The sequence below is a fragment of the Dendropsophus ebraccatus genome, chromosome 1 (assembly GCF_027789765.1).
Source record: "Dendropsophus ebraccatus isolate aDenEbr1 chromosome 1, aDenEbr1.pat, whole genome shotgun sequence".
Lineage (NCBI taxonomy): Eukaryota > Metazoa > Chordata > Amphibia > Anura > Hylidae > Dendropsophus > Dendropsophus ebraccatus.
Window position 1 is genome coordinate 127,175,567 of NC_091454.1, and position 20,863 is coordinate 127,196,429.

Sequence of the window (20,863 nt, forward strand, 5' to 3'; positions counted from 1 at the left end):
AACAACTTTCAAACTTGCAGCCCTGTGTCAAATTGGCTATCCGACTGTACAAGTGGTTTGTGGGGGCAGATTGTGGGTACAGAGTCACTTAACGTCAGGCAGATTGTGGGTACAGAGTCACTTTAACCCCTTAAGGACCGCGGGCGTATATTTATGCCCTGCGGTCGGTAAGGAAGTTCAGAGCGGAGCCGCGCGGAAACCCCGCTCTGAACCGCCGCAGTCCCGGGTGCAGCATGTAGCCCGCTAATCAGGTAATCAGATGCAGCTGTCAAAGTTGACAGCTGCATCCGATTACTTTCCGGAGCCGATCCCTGGTGTCTAGTGGGGTGGATCGCTTCTCCGGGATGTTGTCCTGGAGGAGCGATCCACACATCCTCACCCAGTCAGGGTCTGCGCCGTAATGGCGCTGATCCTGGCTTGGCATTTGGTTGCTTTTGGCTCCAGCAGCCGGAAGCAATCGAGTGCCTATCTTATTAATCTATGCTGTATATCTATGCAGCATAGATCTCAATGAAAGATATCAGTGTGCTTATACTAGAAGTCCCCCAAGGGGGCTTCTAGTATAAGTGTAAAAAAAAAAAAATGTGTTGTTATTAATAAAAAGCCCCCTCCCCTAATAAAAGTGTGAATCACCCCCCTTTTCCCATGTTATATAAATTAATAAATAAAAAAACATGTTTGTTATCGCCGTGTGCGTAATCGCCCAAAATTTTAATTAATCACATTCCTGATCTCGCACGGTAAATGGCGTAAGCGCCAAAAAATCCCAAAGTGCAAAATTGCGCATTTTTGGTCGCATGAAATCCAGAAATATTGTAATAAAAAGCGATCAAAAAGTCACATATGCGCAATTAAGGTACCAACAGAAAGTACAGATCATGGCGCAAAAAATTACACCTGACACAGCCCCATAGACCAAAGGATAAAAGCGCTATAAGCCTGGGAATGGAGCGATTTTAAGGAACATATATTTGTTAACAATGGTTGGAATTTTTTACAGGCCATCAGATACAATAAAAGTTATACATGTTACATATCGTTGTAATCGTAACAACTTGACGGACAAATATAACAAGTCAGTTTTACCCCAGGGCGAACAGCGTAAAAACAAATATACCCCAAATAAACAAAATGCGGTGGTTTTTTTTTTTCAATTTCACCACACATTTATTTTTTTTTTGGTTTTGCAGTGTACTTTATGAAAAAATTCAGCCTGTCATTGCAAAGTACAATTAGTGATGCAAAAAATAAGGGCTCATGTGGGTTTCTAGGAGAAAAATTGCAAGTGCTATGGCCTTTTAATCACAAGGAGGTAAAACCGAAAATGCAAAAAATTACAATGGCCGGCTCCTTAACCCCTTAGCGACCCATGACGTATCTGATACGTCATGGTGCCGCTCGGGGTGTTCAGAGCGGGGTCCCGCCGGGACCCCGCTCTGAACGGCGCTGATCCCGGCTGACACGTGCAGCCGGGCAGTGTCTCTATTAGCCCGCGCCGGCTAATTACCTCACGTCCCTGGTGTCTAGTGGGACGGATCTCCCCCCCGCGATGCGATCGTGGGGGGGAGATCCGTTCTTCTGCCCGTGCCGGGCCTCAGCGTCGGAATGACGCTGATCCCGGCTCGGCAATAGATTGCTATGGCCTGCAGCAGGCCATAGTAATCTATGACCGATCTAATCGATCTTTGCTGTGTATATACACAGCATTGATCTCTATGAGAGATCAGTGCTGTCTATATACAAGTCCCCCAGGGGGGCTTCTAGTTACAGTAAAAAAAAAAGTAAAAAAGTGTTTTTATTAATAAAAAATCCCCTCCCCTAATAAAAGTCCAAATCACCCCCCTTTTCCCATTTTATAAATATAAATAAATAAATAAACATATTTAGTATCGCCGCGTGCGTAATCGCCCGAACTATTAATTAATCACATTCCTGATCTCGCACGGTAAACGGCGTCAGCGCAAAAAAATTCCAAAGTGCAAAATTGCGCATTTTTGGTCGCATCAAATCCAGAAAAAATGTAATAAAAAACGATCAAAAAGTCGTATATGCGCAATCAAGGTACCGATAGAAAGAACACATCATGGCGCAAAAACTGACACCTCACACAGCCCCATAGACCAAAGGATAACAGCGCTATAAGCCTGGGAATGGAGCGATTTTAAGGAACGTATATTTGTTAACAATGGTTTGAATTTTTTACAGGCCATCCGATACAATATAAGTTATACATGTTATATATCATAGTAATCGTAACGACTTGAGGAACATGCATAACAAGTCAGTTTTACCATAGGACGGACGGCGTAAATGCAAAACTCCCCGAAATCAAAACAAGTGAGTGAATGGGAGAGAAAAGGCTGGGAGAGTGAATGGGAGAGAAAAGGCTGCTGGTGCACATGCGCACCAGCAGCCTTTTCATTGGCTGGAGCGCATCACATGGCTTCCAGCTTGCTCAGCCCTGATTGGCTGAGCTTGCTGGAAGCCATGTGATGCGCTCCAGCCAATGAAAAAGCTGCCGGTGCGCAAGCGCACTGGCAGCCTTTTCTCTCTCATGGACCCGGAAGCAAGAGACATCGCTGGACGGCGGACGCAGGTGACGGTGAGGCGGACGGCGGGCGAATGGAGTGGCGATCGTCACCGGAGGGATGGTGAGTATGGTGTCTGTGTTTTTTTTTTTTGGGGGGGGGGGCCCGCCGGAGTTGTCCTTTAAGGGGTTAAGCCAATATTGAGGGACTTTAAAAAAAAAAAAAAAAAGACCAAAAGCAAAAAATTGCTGGAAAGAAATATAAGTGTGGGAACATACAATAGCCTCACAAAAAATATGAACCTTTTGAATATATAGGCCCTAAGTTGGCCATTAAGAAATCTCTGTGCATAGGGTTAAAATATTTTTCATTATCTCAAAAAACTTACAGAAGGTCTTCCTCTTATCGATAAGGTATCATAAGATATATCATTAAAGCAGTCAGCTGTACAAAATTAAATAAATTGTATTCAAGGGAGGGTGGGAGGGAAATTCATTTTAAGGCTATGTTAACACTGCGTACGATTCCATCCGCAGTTCTTACGCCGCCGCACATGTGCGGCTGAAACTACAGGCGTGTGAAAAATCGACATGGCGCCGGATGCGTACGCACCGCGAACATACGCCCGTAGTACAGTTATGCTTCCCTAGCTTGTTTCGAAGCGATCTGAAACAGGTCATTTACTTGGAAATCTTCGCCCAGCCCTGTAAACCACACAGAACCTTTTGGATCGAAAAATCAAGTTCAATTTGGCTGAAATAAATACTTCGTACGGGACCGCATGGAAATCCACGGCCGTGAGTTTCAACATTTCCGTCCTCAAACAATGGTCTTGTTCATTTTTCACGGCGCCGTATACGATCCGGCCGTAAGCTCATACGTAGTGTGCACTGTGCGGGCGTATATCGTATACTTTCAAGCGAACGCATCAACCTCAAAACTATGTGCGTATATTCGCTGTTCGCACTACGGACGGATTCATACGCAGTGTGAACATAGCCTAAACATATACCAGAGTGGCATTTTTACATTTACTTTTAAAGCTGTCACTCACCCCTGTCTCTTTGAGGGGCCCCTTTTTCTGAGATCTCATTTTAGTGACTAAAGAATAAAGTAAGACATTATACATTTTTTTTACATATATGGTAAAACAATATATAGGTATCAACTTACCAAACAAGTCATATCATCTTGTTTTTCCATCCCGAAAAAATTATTTTTTTTTAACAGGATTAGAATACTTGAGGCTCTGGACCATAAAATTTCCTGAAACAAAAAATATCATTGGTAATTGGTAAAAAAATGTTTCTGAAAATTAAAGCAGTCAATCATGAAATCAATAGGATAGGTTATCATCTAATCGTGCACGCAACATTCCTGTAATCCTTTGTAATTCCATTCATAGAAATCTAAACTAGTGTTTCATCCATAAAAATAAAGTTGTAGTGTACATTGTTTATTGAATACACATGTTCGTAAAATATCCTTTAAAATATTTGAAGGTGTTAAATTGTATCATTCCTTTTGAACTGTGGCTCATGTTTCTACCTGCCAATATAGTAGTTAGTGCAGACAGTTATTTCCTTTCATATTTGCTCTGGGGTATGTCTCTTAAGAATCATGAGTGTCCTGTAGCTTGCAACCTTAATAACAACCTTATAACTTTAATATTTTTTTATCTTCATTCCATAGTTTAAAAGATTTGTTTATATATATTTACTGTATTTTATTTTATTTTTTATGTTTAACATGTTAAGGCCATGTTTACACATGGCAAAACAGCGGCCGTCCTATGACACGGCCGTGTCACAGAACGGCCGCTGTCTGAGATGTTCACCCAATCGGGTGCCCAGCACTTCAACTTAAGTGGAATGCGAGCACATTTGGGTGTGCCTGTACTCCAATTAGCCTTTACAGACAATGTAAAGTGCGGCTGGGAGCCACACTTTACATTGTGTGCACAGTCTATTTTGTGCGGCCGCTGTTCACTCAATAGCAGCCACACAAAATAGGTATGGAATCCCGGCCGCTGTATATACAGTGTGTATACACTACGGCTGGGATTCCATAGGGGTTAATGCGATCGGCCGCTGTTGCGAACTTACAACAACTGCCAGTGTTTAATAAAAAAAAATACATTGTGTGGCCTTACAGTTAGAATATATGTATAAACAAAATAATTTTATTTATATTGCACCAACACGTTCTGCAGCACTTTACAATTTTGGAAGTACATATATAGACAAACACATGTAACAGACAAAAGAAATGTAAGACACAGTGCCCCAGCATATAAGTCCTTATTTTAAACTTTTAGTTGCAGGTAGGGATCTCTTGCAACTGTACTTAATATTATGCAGAGGGGCTGGGGCCTAGACCTTTGGGCTGGCCTGTTCCAATGGTTGTTGAGAGGGCGTGGCCTATACTCCGATGTCATGGGGCGGGCCTGTGGTGGTGATGTGGGCGGGGCTAAGTGGTGCTGCGACCGTGAAGCCCCGTCCAAGTAGCACAATCCGCAGATGATAAAAGATCACTTTTTACTGGAACAAGCACCATGAAGTATGATATAAAATAAGGAATGAAAACTGCAGAATTTACTCTTCACACCTATGTAGAGAAGTCATAATGCAAAAAGGGGGTGACAGTGTTACTTTAAGTCTATCTGTTTATTGTGATCAATTCCCAACAGTTTTTTTTCCAGTAGTTGATGATTTTCTGAAATATCTGGGATAGAAGAGGAAAATCATTTGAGAGGCATCACTCTTGGCAGGAAAAAAGGATAACAGTATCTTACACATAACTTTACTGTTGACATCACCTCAACTGGCCATTCACCACTGACCTTGCCTCAGAACTGGTGCTTACTTTACTTTCTTCCTGTTTCCGGCAGCATTGGCTCTTTCGCTGGCTGATTATTGGGAATAAGTGTTCCTAAGAACATTCCTTTTGCCTGATAAAAGGCCTGGACAAAAAACACACATGTTAACAGAGTATATGGGAAAATGCAGTAACTCAGTAAATACAGTATAATGGGTAAGACTGCATAGCATTGTCTACACTCATCAGATGATAAACTACAATGGTATATCAGCAAGGACAGGGCGAATAGGGAGTTGGTGAAAACTGACTCTGGAGGAGAATTGTGGACAGATATATAAGGATAAAAACAGTCACACAAAACTGTGTCATTTCTGCTCTGTGGGCGGCCAAAGAACATTGTGATTTATTTCTGTAGATGGGACAGACTTATCCTCTAATTCTCTATATTTTAGAAATGGGGAAAGTTCTGTTGTATACTGCAATACTTCATTCCTGCAGAAATGTTAGCTGTAAGAAACAAAAAAAAAACACAAACCTTTTAATGTATTTAAAAAATAGATGCGTTTTAGGATGAAACCTGGCTTGAGGGTCCTTTTAGATGTAAAGACAAAGTATACACTGCATTTCAGTTTCTGGTTACTCTAGCTATCTTCAGGCAAACTTTGTATTTCTTTTTGTATTTGAACAGTCTCGGTAAAATTGAGAGATGTATGACAGCAATGAGCAGCCAGGCCAGAAGAGACATGCAGCTGGGCTGTAAAAATGCCTGCTTGTCAATGAGGCACAATCGTCTCAGCTGTCTGTCTGCATACTTCATTGTCCAGGATGCTGCTGGACACTGATACTTTCTTGGTTTTGAGCCAGAACAGTTATTTAACCATAAATACTCTCATTTATACAGCAATATCTGTATAAGACATATCACATTTACCTGTAGTAGAGTGCAGCATACAGTCTTTGGAAGTGACAAAATGGTACAGGAAAAAAGCAAAGCATTGGGTTCAGGTTAGTGTTTAGAGACCAGCAACCAGCAGGTAATGCTTTAGCATTATTTAGATCTTCCAATAAATATTTAGTCTTCTATGTAATAGTGACTGGTTACAATTATTTATTCAGGTAAATCTGTGTTTTTCCATTTGTGTAACTGCACCCTAATCCCATAGGTGTCTTTTGACTATAGCAGCCTATCTTAGGGTCAGAGGTCATTACAGTGGCAGTCTGTGGGCAGACAGGAATGTGGGGACAGCTATAACACACATTCCTATGAGATCCTATTGGTCCGTCTGCCTGTACAGTGTTTCAGAAAATCTGCACTGAATACTTTGAGAAATGCTACATGTCTTAATCCCCCAGACACTGTGAGATGACAGGAGGCTACAGACATTCAATGAATTCTCGTAAACATTAAAGTAGCTAAGACAGACAGGCAGTGGGATTTGGAATCTGGATTTGAATTTCAGCACATGAAGTTTGTGCTATTTTAATCTTTGCATAAACTTTAAGATAAGATATGATGATAGACTGATGCTTACATGTAGGTGATTAGATTATGTTCCAGAATAATCAAAAAACCTAATTCTCTCCTTAGGCTTCTGTAGACTAGAGTGTAAATTCAACCAGAATATCGTGTGTAACCAGGAGAGTTATGGGCTCTACCTCTTCTGTAATAGCTTCTTAAAGTCATTCCCACTGCAGTGATGTCAACTTTTTTGCTCTCTTTTTTTTCCCCCTCCTAACCTTATATATTCCAAAGCATTTTGTCTTGACACGCAGCTTTATTTTCTTTTGTGCCATTTGTTTATTTCTCAAAATTGTTGAAAGTTTTTCCGACAGGTTTACAAATACAACTGGAAAACAAAAAGGATATGGTATTAATCGCGTATCCTATAATCAAATTCATACAAGCATAAAGAAAGGGTATAAGCCACAGTGGACAAGGTGTTGGCACTATCCCTAGTGAGTCCAGTAATTAATCCATTTATTTTTTGTACAGTGTTAATGTAACGGAGGTGGAACATACAGTGTGAGATGCCAGTGTCTGGTAACAGACCTTATGCACAGCTAATAACACCCAGTGGTGCTGATTCAGGAGCAGAAATTCACAGTTCATATAGCACAAGCCAGAAAAGAGAGCAATAGGTTGCACTCACCATCCCAAAACTTGTTCTTTATTGTTGAATCTTCAGTACATTAGTAAGACATCACATCGAGGCAGGGAAGGAGGAAAGGGAAGTAGCGGCAGGAACGTTGGCTACAGCCGTTTCACGGACAATTCCAGCTTCATCTGGCCACATCCAGACTCCACAATAAAGAAGTTTTGTGATGGTGAGTGAAACCTACTGCTCTCTTTTTTGGCTTTTGCTATAAAGAAAAGATATAGCTGTAGCAAAAGACAGCCAAGGACATCTCCAATGAAATGATGAACTCTTCCAGTGAGCGCAAAGGACAGAACAATCTCAGAAGATGTGTTGCAGAGAGTCCCCCTTATTACAACACCTCTAGCACCTTAGACTGACTTGGGAGAATAACTTATGTAAGGTCTCAGAGGTATGATACCAGCAGAAAAGGAGCTTTATATTAGTTGCTATAGAGGTAATAAAGGCTTTCTACTCAGATATCATTCCCACTTAGCCATGTTTGAGTATTTATTAGTAGTGTCATTAATGGGGGACAGCAATGTCACCAATAGCTGCTATATCCTACGGGTAGAAGGATTCTGCTTGCCCAGTAATTCTAAGAATAAAGTTTGGAAGAAGGCAAATTGTCATAAGAGGGGATATGGGGGTAGTGGAGAGAGATTAAAAGGTAACTGACAGCACAGATATGCATACATACTTTTGGCAATTCTCTGTGATCTGGCATCATCGGTAATAAGCATCTTTATTCTGAGCTGACAGCGTCACAGAGGTGTGTCTGTGACATTGTCTGCTCCCTCCCTGCACTGCCTCAGCACACCCTGCTCTCACACACAAAATTAAAGCTGATAAACACACTCCAGGCTGATCCAACTTTGGTGTAATGTGCTTTAAACAAGTCAAAATGAAGCTCAGTAGTGTCTGTGGCCTCCACAAGCCTGTATGACCTCCCTACAATGTCTGGGCCACCTTCTGGACAGTCTGTAGTGCTTCGTGATGGTGGATTGAGCGAGACATGATGTCCCAGATGTGCTCAATCAGATTCAGGTCTGGGGAACAGGCCAGTCCATAGCTTCAATGCCTTCATCTTGCAGGAACTGCTGACACACTCCAGCCACATGAGGTCTGAAGAGCACCAAAGGGAAACAAAGTGCAACAAGGGGAAGTACAAAGTGTCTTTAGTGAAAAAAAAAAATGTATGTGAAAAAATACTTGGGACAAGGATTGTGCAATATAATGTAAACATAAGTGAAAAAGTGTAACTGAGATACCTCTCCCTGAAAAATATGCAAAAAACGCATGTGATTTATGAATATGTGGTATGACTGAGATCCGAATTGTGACATGTGCAATAGGACAAACGAGTCCTAAACAGAGGCACGTACAATTACAATACAATTAAGTTGAAACGGTGATAAAACGCTATGTATGAACTGGATTTTGGAGACTTTTTGGGTTCAAATCTAAGTGCCAGTGACACAATAGTATCATGCAAAGGTGATGGTTGTGAAGCTATAAATGTAATTGGTTTTTAAATATAAGAGATAAATAAAGATATATTTTACAGTTAGCTATCCTAAATTTCAGCAAATATATATATATATATATATATATATATATATATATATATATATACACACACACATATATATTTATTTTTTAACCAGTAAACATAACAATAACTATATAAATTAGGTATTTTTGTAATTATACTGACCCACCACAACAAATTGAACTTGTCAGTATTACCGCATAGTAAACAATGAAAAAAAATTAAACGTAATATTTAAAGAATTACATTTTTATTAAACAATTTTATTTACTACGCAATACTTCTAATACTACTATAAAGGTATGATAAAATGAAGGATGTTGTTACATTATTCTAGTTTAGGTGGACTAATTGGCCTTGGAGTGTGTCTTTAATTGTAAAGCCATTGAATTTAATGGTAAAAACGGTGAAAGGACAGTGACTAAAGAAAAACTGTTTGTGAACAAGTAAAAAACAATGTCGGCTCTTTGCATAGATGTCTGAAATTAATTGACATGATGATTTTTTTTTACGTCTGCGCAGATAATGTCTGTATATTGTTATTTTTTTACTTAATTTTTAGTCCTCCTAAGGGAATTGAATATTGTTGATCCCTTGTACAGTAGACATTAGTGCTATTTAGAGATGAGCGAACTTACAGTGTTAGTGAACGGCTTCGCTACACTTGGCCGTTGGCTTGTCAGCCAGCTGCCTTTGATATCCGCTCCACTCTGAGTGCCTCCAGGCACCCATAGAGGAGAAGAGATTAAAGGCAGCTGGCTGACAAGCCAACGGCCAAGTGTGGCAAAGCACTTCGCTAGCACTGTAAGTTCGCTCATTTCTAGTGCTAATGTCTTCCAGTGTGTGATGTTTAGCAGATCACTTTTGGCAGGGTATAGTATAGGTACAATCATAGCTGTCTGGGAGACCTATATAAGGCCCCTGGGGGTAAGGTGGGGAGTTGAACGGTGCTGGAAAGGAACCAGCACATAGAAACTAACTGCTGAGATGCTGAAGTCATTATTGAGAGGTATTGAGCTTCTGTAGGTGTATACACCATAGTTAACAATATAAAAATACATTTATAAAATTAATTAATAAACTTATCTAAGTAGAGAAGGGGAAACAATTTGATAAGAAACATTCTGTTGTTTTCTTTTCTTCATACATAGGACATAAAAGGTATAATTTTTTTCCATTCACATTGGGTATCCAGACAGTAAACCAAACCACACCCAGGAAAGTGGAAAAAAAACAGTGCCAAAACATAGAATTATATTAAAAATAACCAAGTGCCAATGGTCCACTTTTCTGACTAACACAGGAAGTTAGGTAATTCCTACAGTGCACTATAACTTTCCTTCTTGTCATTTTTCTTAAGTGAATTAAATCTCTACAGCTTGGTACTGGCAGCAATAAATAACAAAATCTGTATTGCTTATAATAAATACACATGGCTAACACACTTTTAGACTATGACGCTACCATCTCAGTACCTCACTTTTCTTTGTATATTTGAAAGGACACTAACAGCAGTTTAGAAGACTCTAACCTGGTGTTACCTTGCCATAGAACACAAGACATTGAAAAGAAGGTAGTTTTCTTACCTTCATCCTCAGCACTGGTTTGTGCATCCTATATTCTATTACTATTTTAGTAAGGTGGTTTGGTGCGCTAAAGGTTATACTTCTTGGTGCACGGATCCAAATGAATATACATTTGGAACTCTGCAGTGATAAGTAGATAGAGAGATGTCTCTGCAAAGCGATGCCTTAATATTCTAAAAGAGGGGCAGGCTGAATTGGTGCACTGAGGGCTGTAGTCTCACCCCTAGTGCACCCAACTGCCTAATTAGCATATCAATAAAACTAAGGGTTACACAAAAAAGCGCTGATGGTAAGAAAACTACCTTCTTCCTCAGTGCCCCATGCTCTATGGGAACATGCTCACTATGCAATACTATAGTATAATTGAACTTCAATAAACTGCATAGTTTCACAGTCAGTATATTCTATTCTTTTTAACTTGTCTGAAGAACTTAGTTTAGTTACATGTTTGCTTTAGAAATATGAAGGATTATATTGTAAAAATACAGACTAGACTGTACAATGTTTGTAAGTCAGTTATTCACTGGGAGCTTTAATATGCTTAAATTACTCTTAAATTACTCTTTTTTTTTGTTTTTGGAACAGTGAACATGGGAATCTCTTAGCACATGACATCTAGACAAAGCTATACCTAACCCTTGATAAAAACTTATAATAGCCTCACCAAAAGCGTCTTCTTGAACTTTCACTGCATGTATCTTCTGGCAACAGCCACCAATCCATTCGAACATTCAGCAGCCAACCACAGCTGGAATCAATCTATTTTTCAAGCTAAAAAAAAGACACGTAAGGCTGGGCTTCCAAATATGTATTTGGAATGAAATCCAAACACAGTGCCCCCCCCCCACACACACACACATAGACACACACAGTTCTCCTCCCATGATGTTGCCCATAATCCCTGCAACATTGCCCAGCTATAGGGGCTGAACAGAGGGCATGGTTTCCCCAGTGTTTGAATTGCAGTCTAAATGCCTTAGTGACCAGACATTGGCAGAGGCTTTTGTATCCCACTGTCTGCCCACTCCATGAAGAAGGTGGAGACAGCTTAAAGGGGAACTCCGAATAAGAAAAACTTGTTTTCTATTAAAAGTACATATCTAATTAAATATATGTGTTTATACAATGTATTACCGTATGTGTATGGTTCTGCCACACTGGTAGCTGATAGAAATCCAGGAAGTTAAAAAAAAAGGCCCCTGTGCAAATCCACATTGTCTCCTGCTCCTTCTGCTCTCCCCCCTTAGGAGACAAATCTTCCATGCCTCTGTCTCACATTGTGTGTGTTTGCTGAGATCAGGCTGATGATGCAGACAGGGGGCAGAGTGTGATCTCCCAGGAGGCTTGGCTGGATCCCCCAATCCCCTGAGTGATTCACTATCTCTGTCCGGTCAGAAGCAGCTGCTGCACTAATTTTACTGATTGTGCAGAAGTGTGCAGTGAAATTATGGCTGTGTTCACACATGTTGGAGTGTCATTGCAGTACTGCAGCGTATTCACAAAATTAATGCAGTAACACAAGTAAATGATGCTAAACGGCAGAGAGAATCAGAGCCTTATTGTGGGGCTCAACTTTTAAGATAACAGATGCTTGATCATAATATGTGTGTGGAAATGAGAAGAAAAAAAATTGAAAACGTTCTTTACTTTATTCCAGTATCAGCGTTACAGGTAGAGAATACAGCACGCTGTGTGGTGTTACAGGTAGAGAATACCGCCTGCTGTGTGGTGTTACAGGTAAAGAATACAGCGTGCTGTGTGGTGTTACGAGTAGAGAATACAGCATGCTTTGTGGTGTTACAGGTAGGGAATACAGCGTGCTGTGTGGTGTTACAGGTAGAGAATACAGTGTGCTGTGTGGTGTTACAGGTAGAGAATACAGTGTGCTGTGTGGTGTTACAGGTAGAGAATACAGTGTACTGTGTGGTGTTACAGGTAGAGAATACAGTGTACTGTGTGGTGTTACAGGTAGAGAATACAGCATGCTGTGTGGTATTACAGGTAGAGAATACAGGGTGCTGTGTGGTGTTACAGGTAGAGAATACAGCTGGCTGTGTGGTGTTACAGGTAGAGAATACAGTGTGCTGTGTGGTGTTACAGGTAGAGAACACACTATGCTGTGCTGTGTTACAGGTAGAGAATACAGCGTGCTTTGTGGTGTTACAGGTAGAGAATACAGCATGCTGTGTGGTATTGCAGGTAGAGAATACAGCGTGCTGTGTGGTGTTACAGGTAGAGAATACAGTGTGCTGTGTGGTGTTACAGGTAGAGAATACAGTGTGCTGTGTGGTGTTACTGGTAGAGAATACAGCGTGCTGTGTGGTATTACAGGTAGAGAATACAGCGTGCTATGTGGTGTTACAGATAGAGAATACAGTGTGCTGTGTGGTGTTACAGGCAGAGAATACAGTGCTGTGTGGTGTTACAGGTAGAGAATACAGGGTTCTATGTGGTGTTACAGGTAGAGATTACAGCGTGCTGTGTGGTGTTACAAGTAGAGAATACAGGGTGCTGTGTGGTGTTACAGGTAGAAAATACAGTGTGCTGTGTGGTGTTACAAGTAGAGAATACAGTGTGCTGTGTGGTGTTACAGGTAGAGAATACAGTGTGCTGCGTGGTATTACAGATAGAGAATACAGTGTGGTGTTACAGGTAGAGAATACAGTGTGCTGTGTGGTGTTACAGGTAGAGAGTACAGTGTACTGCGTGGTGTTACAGGTAGTAACTGTGTGCTGTGTGGTGTTACAGGTAGAGAATACAGTGTGCTGTGTGGTGTTACGGGTAGAGAATACAGTGTGCTGTGTGGTGTTACAGGTAGAAAGTACAGTGTGCTGCGTTGTGTAACAGGTAGTAACTGTGTGCTGTGTGTTTTGGACCACAATGAAATCATAAATTACTGCAAATAATTCAGTAACACAATGAACCTGCAATGCGTGAACACAGCCTAGATGTTCTGCAACAGCTTTGGGCGGGGAATAGGCAGGGTGAAGGACTGTGAGGAACAGCTGAGGGAAAGCATTGCATTCGGAAACCTGTAGTACTGTGTACAACTGATAAAACAGGAAGTGCAGAAACACAAAACAGAACAAAAACCCCCAAAACAAATGGATTTTTGTTAGTTTCAAAAATGGAATACATAGGTAATCAATGCTTTATGCTTCTTCAGATGTTTCATTTTTTAACCTCTACCTGGAGTTCCCCTTTAAGGCTGTACCAATGTTTTCCAGGCCGTCCTTGGTCTGCCCCCACCTCCTCCACGGAGAGGGCATGCTGATTGTTCTGCTTCATAGCCCACTTTGGTCATCTTTAATATTAGCCATATAAAATATTGTGGAAAGTTGAGGGAAAGATTCACCAATGCAGTTTTCCCACTTTCAGTTTATTTAATGTCACACATTCTAGTTGAATGCTGGGAGTCCCTGCTCTGAACTGTTTCCCACTCAGCAAGCTTCTGCTCCTACACAGGCCTCTGGCTATACAGCCATGGCCCGGCTTAGGCTGAGCAGGAGGCATACTGTGTATGCCTCATGACCAGTCTGCCATATTGGAGTAGTGAGATGCATTGCTACTTAACTTTTTTTGGTGGTAGACACAAAGTGGCGATCTGTAGAGATAATTGCTTACTGTCCCCTATCCCCTGGGATGAGCAATTTGTGCCTGGCCCTGTGAGGAAGGGGTTATTGGGAGTACACAGCACCCCCACTAAACCACTGGGGATCCAACAGTAAGTAGCCATCTATACAGATCGCTGCCTATTGTAGAGGGGCAGAACACCTGTCAAAATGACAGGGGTTCTGTTTCTTAGTAGGTATTTGGTATCATTCCAATTGGCAACTGTACATGTACTGAACATCATAAAGTGCAGCTAGGAAAATTGGTTAATTGGTATTCTAGAGCCTTTCACTTATTTTTTTGTACTGGTATTGCTGGGTCCAGCTTTTTGAGCCACTCAGATGTCTTCCAACTTCTACTACTTTCCCATCTCACAGCATTTAGTTTGCTCTGTTATGTTTTCTAATTTTGGAGGGGGTTGGGGAGTGTCTTGATTATTTAGTCAATCTACAGGCATCTAAAGGAAAAATTTAACTGCTTGGTGGTTGGGGGAAATGTCAGTAATAAGATATATTACAAAATTGCATGTGTTCATGAGTACTTTTGATTTATAGTAAACAATTATACAGAGACAGGAATGTATGCCCTTGTGCATATATGGATATGCCAGGTGTCGCTGTTACATTATGCTACTTTTTTCTCCCTTTTGTGCAGCATCCCAAAATTCAACATTTATATTGAACAAAGCCTCAGCACTACGTCAACTTTTTGTATTTTGTGTACAGACTAGTTTGTGTTTAGGGGAAGGGGAGCTGAAGGTCGGCGTTTTCATGCCATTTACTGTGCGATAAGTTGACATGTTACTTGCATTCCTCAGGATGGTACCATTATGTTATGTCACACAGTGAGCTATGTAGAAAACGGAGTCAACTGCTTCCTGCCCCATTCACATTATAGTTCTAGCACTGGAGGTGTGCTGAACAGATGAATAGCAAAGGTTCTGGGGGATGGAACCCTGCCCCTCAGCGAAGGCCTCTCCTGAGGATGAGCCATTACTTGTATTTACCCAGAAAACCCCTTTAAAATTTATGTTTTTCTTTGATTTGACTGCTGAAAAACTCATCTTATTGTTACCATGTGGATTTACTTGATCTGTTTGGCAATTGTTCTGCACGATAATCATTTACCTTAATGTGAGGCAAATCAATGTATGATGAAGTCCAACTGCATACTTACACGTTTCTTTATACCAATACTGAGCACATATAAAAAATGTATTAAAATGTATGCTATTCTTTTCAATTAGTTTCCCACTGACTTGCACTGAAACAAAAGTTATTCGTGTTTGGGATCTATTACAGCTAGCACATCATGCTATGGCATTGTGCACATAAAAATGTGTGCAAAAAATGAATGCTTTTTACAATATATTTTTTCTCAAAGAATCACTAAGCAGACATAATTATGGTAGAAACTTAGTGTAGGGCTATCACAGATTTAAATCACAGAAATGCAAACTAAAATATAACCTTTGTTGAGATAGGTTAAAATTACACCCGAGTGCCCATCATTTGCCCATTTCGGCCACAAAACTAATTTCTCGTGGTCTAGGACCTGGTTTATGTCCTTGTACACTGGATTTGTCCTCGTCCGAGGATGTGAGTGGGGAGGGATCTACGGATTCGCTCCCTGGTATGGATAAATGCAACTTCAATCCAAATATGGGCTGTTATAAAGTGCAGATCGCAGTCAATAGAGAACCAATAAGGTATAGGAATAAAAGGTTTATTAAATTACAAACACATTCATGGACAATATGACCACTTCTTCAAGTAACAAAGAGTGGCAAACAAACAAATACACCATTGTCAGGTTGAAAGGATCCTCCCATAGGGAGGCAACCATCGGAATTGAAACAAAAGTTTTTTTTACATGTAAAGGTTACAAAGTCACAGCAGCAGTTTAACATCTATAAAGACATAAAAAGTGACCATAATAGCCAAGATAAGTAAAACATATTTTAGCAACAAATAAATATATTACAGTTCCCACAATGTTTTTTTCTTGACGTTTTACAATTGCTTTTTTGGATGTCCGTCATTTTGACGCCAAAGCATAGCCATGTTATGCAAATAACACGTATATGTAAAAAAAAAAAAAAAAAGACTGGGAGCCATTAAGTGCAGCAGAGTAAACCTAAAAAATTAACAATGGTATGGATGAATATTGCCCTATGCCTAGGTGGAGTTGCTCTCCGACTCTGGAATATATCCATTCCTATTAATCCCTATAACCCAAAGAGGACCACCACACTATAGGTATAGAAAATAATGATATGGACAGTCTCCAGACTCGCTCTACACAAGACCATAACTATCTGTCCTGTCCAGGATAAGGTTAGATAATGTCCACCATTGTACTATAATATGAGTCCTCAGACGTATAGATACGAAAGAAGGCAAATTGTTGTCACCATATACTGTATTTACCAAGTCTGTTAGTGAATATCAGGTATGGCAGACCAGAAGAACTTAATACATTCCACTCCTCTGTACAATTCAACCTATTTCAACCATAGACCTCGTGATTCCAACCAATTACACTTATCAATCAGCAGTCCTAGTCAAGATTAAAAAAAAAAAAAATTGGATAAAAACATCCCAACAGTAGCCAGATACATGCTGTGAAAAAACTGAATGTGGAGAGGTAAGAATAGCATCTTAATTATTTACTATATAGTTGCAGCTGTATATAAAAAGTTCCCAATGGCGGAGTACCCCTTTAAATAGGTTTACTTTAGCCTTCTAAAATTATTTGTGCAGAAATAAAGTAAAACAGAATGTTGATAAATCTGTGCCTTGAAATGTTAATCGTTGTAATGGTCTAAAACAAGAAAAGGAACCTGTTCAATAGGTATGCTTATTCCTCTTATACCAGGAAAGAAGACCATACTAGGCATACACTATAACTTTTATTCTGCTAATTAAAATATCCCTTTAATCAATAAAAACACATAGTCGCATAGCTTATAGAAAAAGGTACCTAGCTTATAGAAAAATCGGTTTGGCCACCTTTGGAAAGTGGGGGTAGTAGTGCTTGTCTACTCTATGTAGCGGTTAGTCTGACCCTACCTTTTGGGGTGACCCACCTCCATAACAGGGTGGCCTCAACCACAATGGCAGTCCCTCCCTAATACTAGGTGCAAGGACTTATTATTAGGGAGGGTCTGCCACCGTGGTCAAGCACTACCCTTAATCCACTTTCCAACGGTGGCCAAGCTGATTCTTCTTTAAGGTATGTACATAAGGTATGTACATGTGTTTTTGTTGATTTTAAAGAGATTTTAGCAGACTAAAAGTTATATTTTAGGCCTAATGTGGTCTTCTTTCCTGGTTTTCAACATTAAAATTTTTTGTCCTTTTGGCGATTGTCCACCCTTAGGGTTATACGAGGACCCCCTCATCGTATATTTGTAAGTGACTTTTTATTCCTCTCATAGCAGAATATTTATTGGCAACTTTTATAGGTTTACTTTTTTTAAAACATATTTTTGTTCTTTATGCTTTCTAAAAGTGTTCTGAAACATCCAATTACTGTAATTGTTTTAAAAATTCTTGTGACAGCTGGTCCATGCTGACAGAGAGAATGAACCGAGACCCATATATGGTCAAAAATTAGTGGGTAAGAGATACATTTCAGTCACTGTCATACCTTACATGGAAAGTTCACTGAACCCTAAAAAAAAAGAGAATTAATTTAGTCTTCTGTAAGAAATGTACGCCCAGCTGAGCTGTCTTGGATATAATATCTTAAAGTCATTATCCCACCTCCTAGGTTCATGTTAGTTTTCTATTGTTGTTTTGCTGCTAAAAATATGCCACTATAAACAGCAGAGAATTCTAAGGATTTTTTCCCTAAATAAAAAGCATCATTTCCCTCAATAGCTGTATATTATTGCTTCAGTGTTGATTTAGGACTCAATCACATGGACTATAACTACTCTGTACAAGCTCTGATTTACATTACATTGCACTAATAGAATTGAATAGAATTTACCCTCATGGTGAGACTGACCATTCATTCCATACTTGTTATTATCTATTCACTCTCCTTCCCCTGGTTCTGAGCTGCTGATTTCTGCTCAAGACACAAAAAAACTGTGTGTGTACTTATTTCTTTGTCTCCCCTTCCTTTCCTTGACAGCTGATGTAAACAAGTCCCTAACTGCAACTTTGTAATGGCGGGAGGATTAATCACATTGAGTTCATTAGCAACTTGTCCTCGGATTAACCCTCTCAGCATTACAAAGTTGCAGGTACAGCCTGCAAGGGACTCATTTACATGAGCCGTCTCAGAAGAGGTAGGGGAAGGAACAGCTCAGACACAGATTTCTTTGTCTTCAGCACAAAGCAGCAGGATCAGAACTTAGGGAAGGAGACTGAATAGGTAATAACAAGTATAGAATGAATTGTCTCACCATGGGCAGAAACATATGAAAAGTTATGTTTGAGCGAAATACCATAATATACCATATCATATTTTCTCCTCTGGAAACATTAGTTCTAGAAGAGACCATCTCTGTAATGCATTGCTGTATAATGAAACTATATAGTGGCACTTTAGAGGTGGCATAATTCCTTAGATGTTTTGACCTGTCATATATTAATTGTTCTTCTTTTTTGCCCACAGCTTATGTGCTCATCTATTCAAAGTGCATTGTTTGAAGAAGAGGACCGGGTGAAGAAACTTCAACAGAAAGTAGCATCACTTGAGACTCGCAACAAACAGTTAAAAGATCGCATGAAAAAAGTTAAGAAATCTTTACGACAAGCAAAAAAGAATGGCAAGAATATGGAAGTGATGAATCGAAAACTGAATGAAAAACTGTCTTCTATGACAGGACAGAATACACATGTAAATTCATTAAAGCAAAAGAATTCCCATTCAACGTATCTGAAAGTATGAACCACATATAGAGACTACATAAGATTTTTAGCATAATTTCCATTAGATGGATATTCCAGGCTGCATTCCAAAAACCCTGGTTACTGGACACAGAGTATCATGTAGAAATAGTGTTCCAAGGGATTACAACTATGATAAAACATTGCACCTGACATGTTGCATGACAGATAAGATAGACTATTGATATGTATTGAATTATGTTATACACGATTCTGTATTTCAAATCAGGGGTTTCAGTGCTTGAAGGCAGGGCTGGCTCCAGGTCTTTGCAGGCCCTTAGGTGACAGAGCCTCAACAGGCCCCTTATTCATCCACTATGTACCAATCAGCAACACACTATGCTGACAAAGACACTTACTGACACACACACTGACAGACATTACTGACACACACATTACTCACTGACTGACACAAACGGCACTTACAGCTTAGGCTGGGTTCACACTCCGTTTTTGCAATCCGTTTTTTTTTTCATGTGTTTCTTGCAAAAAAGTCAACCACGTTTTTGTGTACGCTAAAAAAAAAACGTAGTGTGAACCCAGCCTTAGTCTTCTACCTTGTCCTCTATGTTGGGCTGATCACATGACCCGCAGGTTAAGGACCTGCGGGTCATGTGATCAGGTCCTTCAACCCTCATGCTGTTGTGCTTGTCACATGACCCGCAGAATGAGGACCTCATGCTGTTGGGCTGGTCACATGACCCGCAGGTTGAGGACCTGCGGGTCATGTGATCAGGTCCTTCAACCCTCAGTCTCTCTGTGCAGGATGCTGACAGTTCCAGCTCCTTCTCTGTCTTCTGATGTTCAGCTCGCTTGCTACAGTAAAGGAGCGGGCTGAACATTAGAGCATCGGGCCCCTCTCTCTCTTGGCCCTGGCACTTGCCCGGGTAAGCCCAGTGTTGTTGCTAGCCCTGCTTGAAGGGGTTATACAGATAACAATATTTCTGAACTATTCACAGGAGGGCTGATAAATGTTAGCTCATGGTGGTCCCCATTGTTTGGAGCTCCAGTGATCATTACTGTGGGGTAGAAAGTCCTTTTTTGCCTCATCAACCCATCCATAGTAGTGAATAGTTGCATTTAGCATTGCTCATGCATGCACTCTGCTGATTCATACAACTCCATGGGAGGTACTGAAACAGCAATATGGGAGCACTTGGCTGTCTTCCTATTTTTCATTGAGTTGTACTGAGTGACAGCGGGCATGCTTGATTGCAGACTTGCATCACCTACTCTATGCACCCAGTAGTTTGACCTATATGAATGTGACATAACTTCTTGAGAAACTATTGATTTCATGATTAACATTGTCCTATGTGAGAGTTGCTGGGCAGCTCCAATATATTAAACAGCTATTTCATATGTTGTTTTTTTTTTACCCATTGCCCAGTTATCCAGTGCAGTGCCATTTGTATACTGTATTTTGTAAAAATAAAAGAATACTATAATATTTTAGAAAATATTATGCTCATTAATTCTATTGTGTCCCAAGTACAGTTAGTGTCATGAACCTGTCAAAAAGGCTTCATGGATCTGTATGGAGTCATACAAGACTTGGAAGACGGATGCTATTTCATTACCCTATTTCTTTTCAAAAAGTAGTGCTTGTAATGCTATATTGAAGCAGATTCCAGCATATGAAATTGCACATCTTAGCCATCTACCAGTGACCATCAGCATTCTCTTTGCCGAAATCTGAGTGGGACCTATAGGGGGTAATGTTATT

At 40.2% G+C, this 20,863-nt stretch overlaps 1 protein-coding gene across 2 annotated transcripts in view; it reads left to right on the forward strand.

Moving 5' to 3' along the window:
* CCDC3 (coiled-coil domain containing 3) overlaps positions 1-20,568 on the forward strand; it is an 81,377-nt gene extending 60,809 nt beyond the window's left edge. For both annotated transcript variants that reach the window (XM_069956190.1, XM_069956189.1), the window contains exon 3: positions 18,863-20,568. In XM_069956190.1, coding sequence (XP_069812291.1) covers positions 18,863-19,138 — 276 coding nt within the window. In that variant the 3' untranslated portion in view covers positions 19,139-20,568. The remainder of the gene's footprint in view (positions 1-18,862) is intronic.
* Positions 20,569-20,863: the final 295 nt, after the last annotated feature.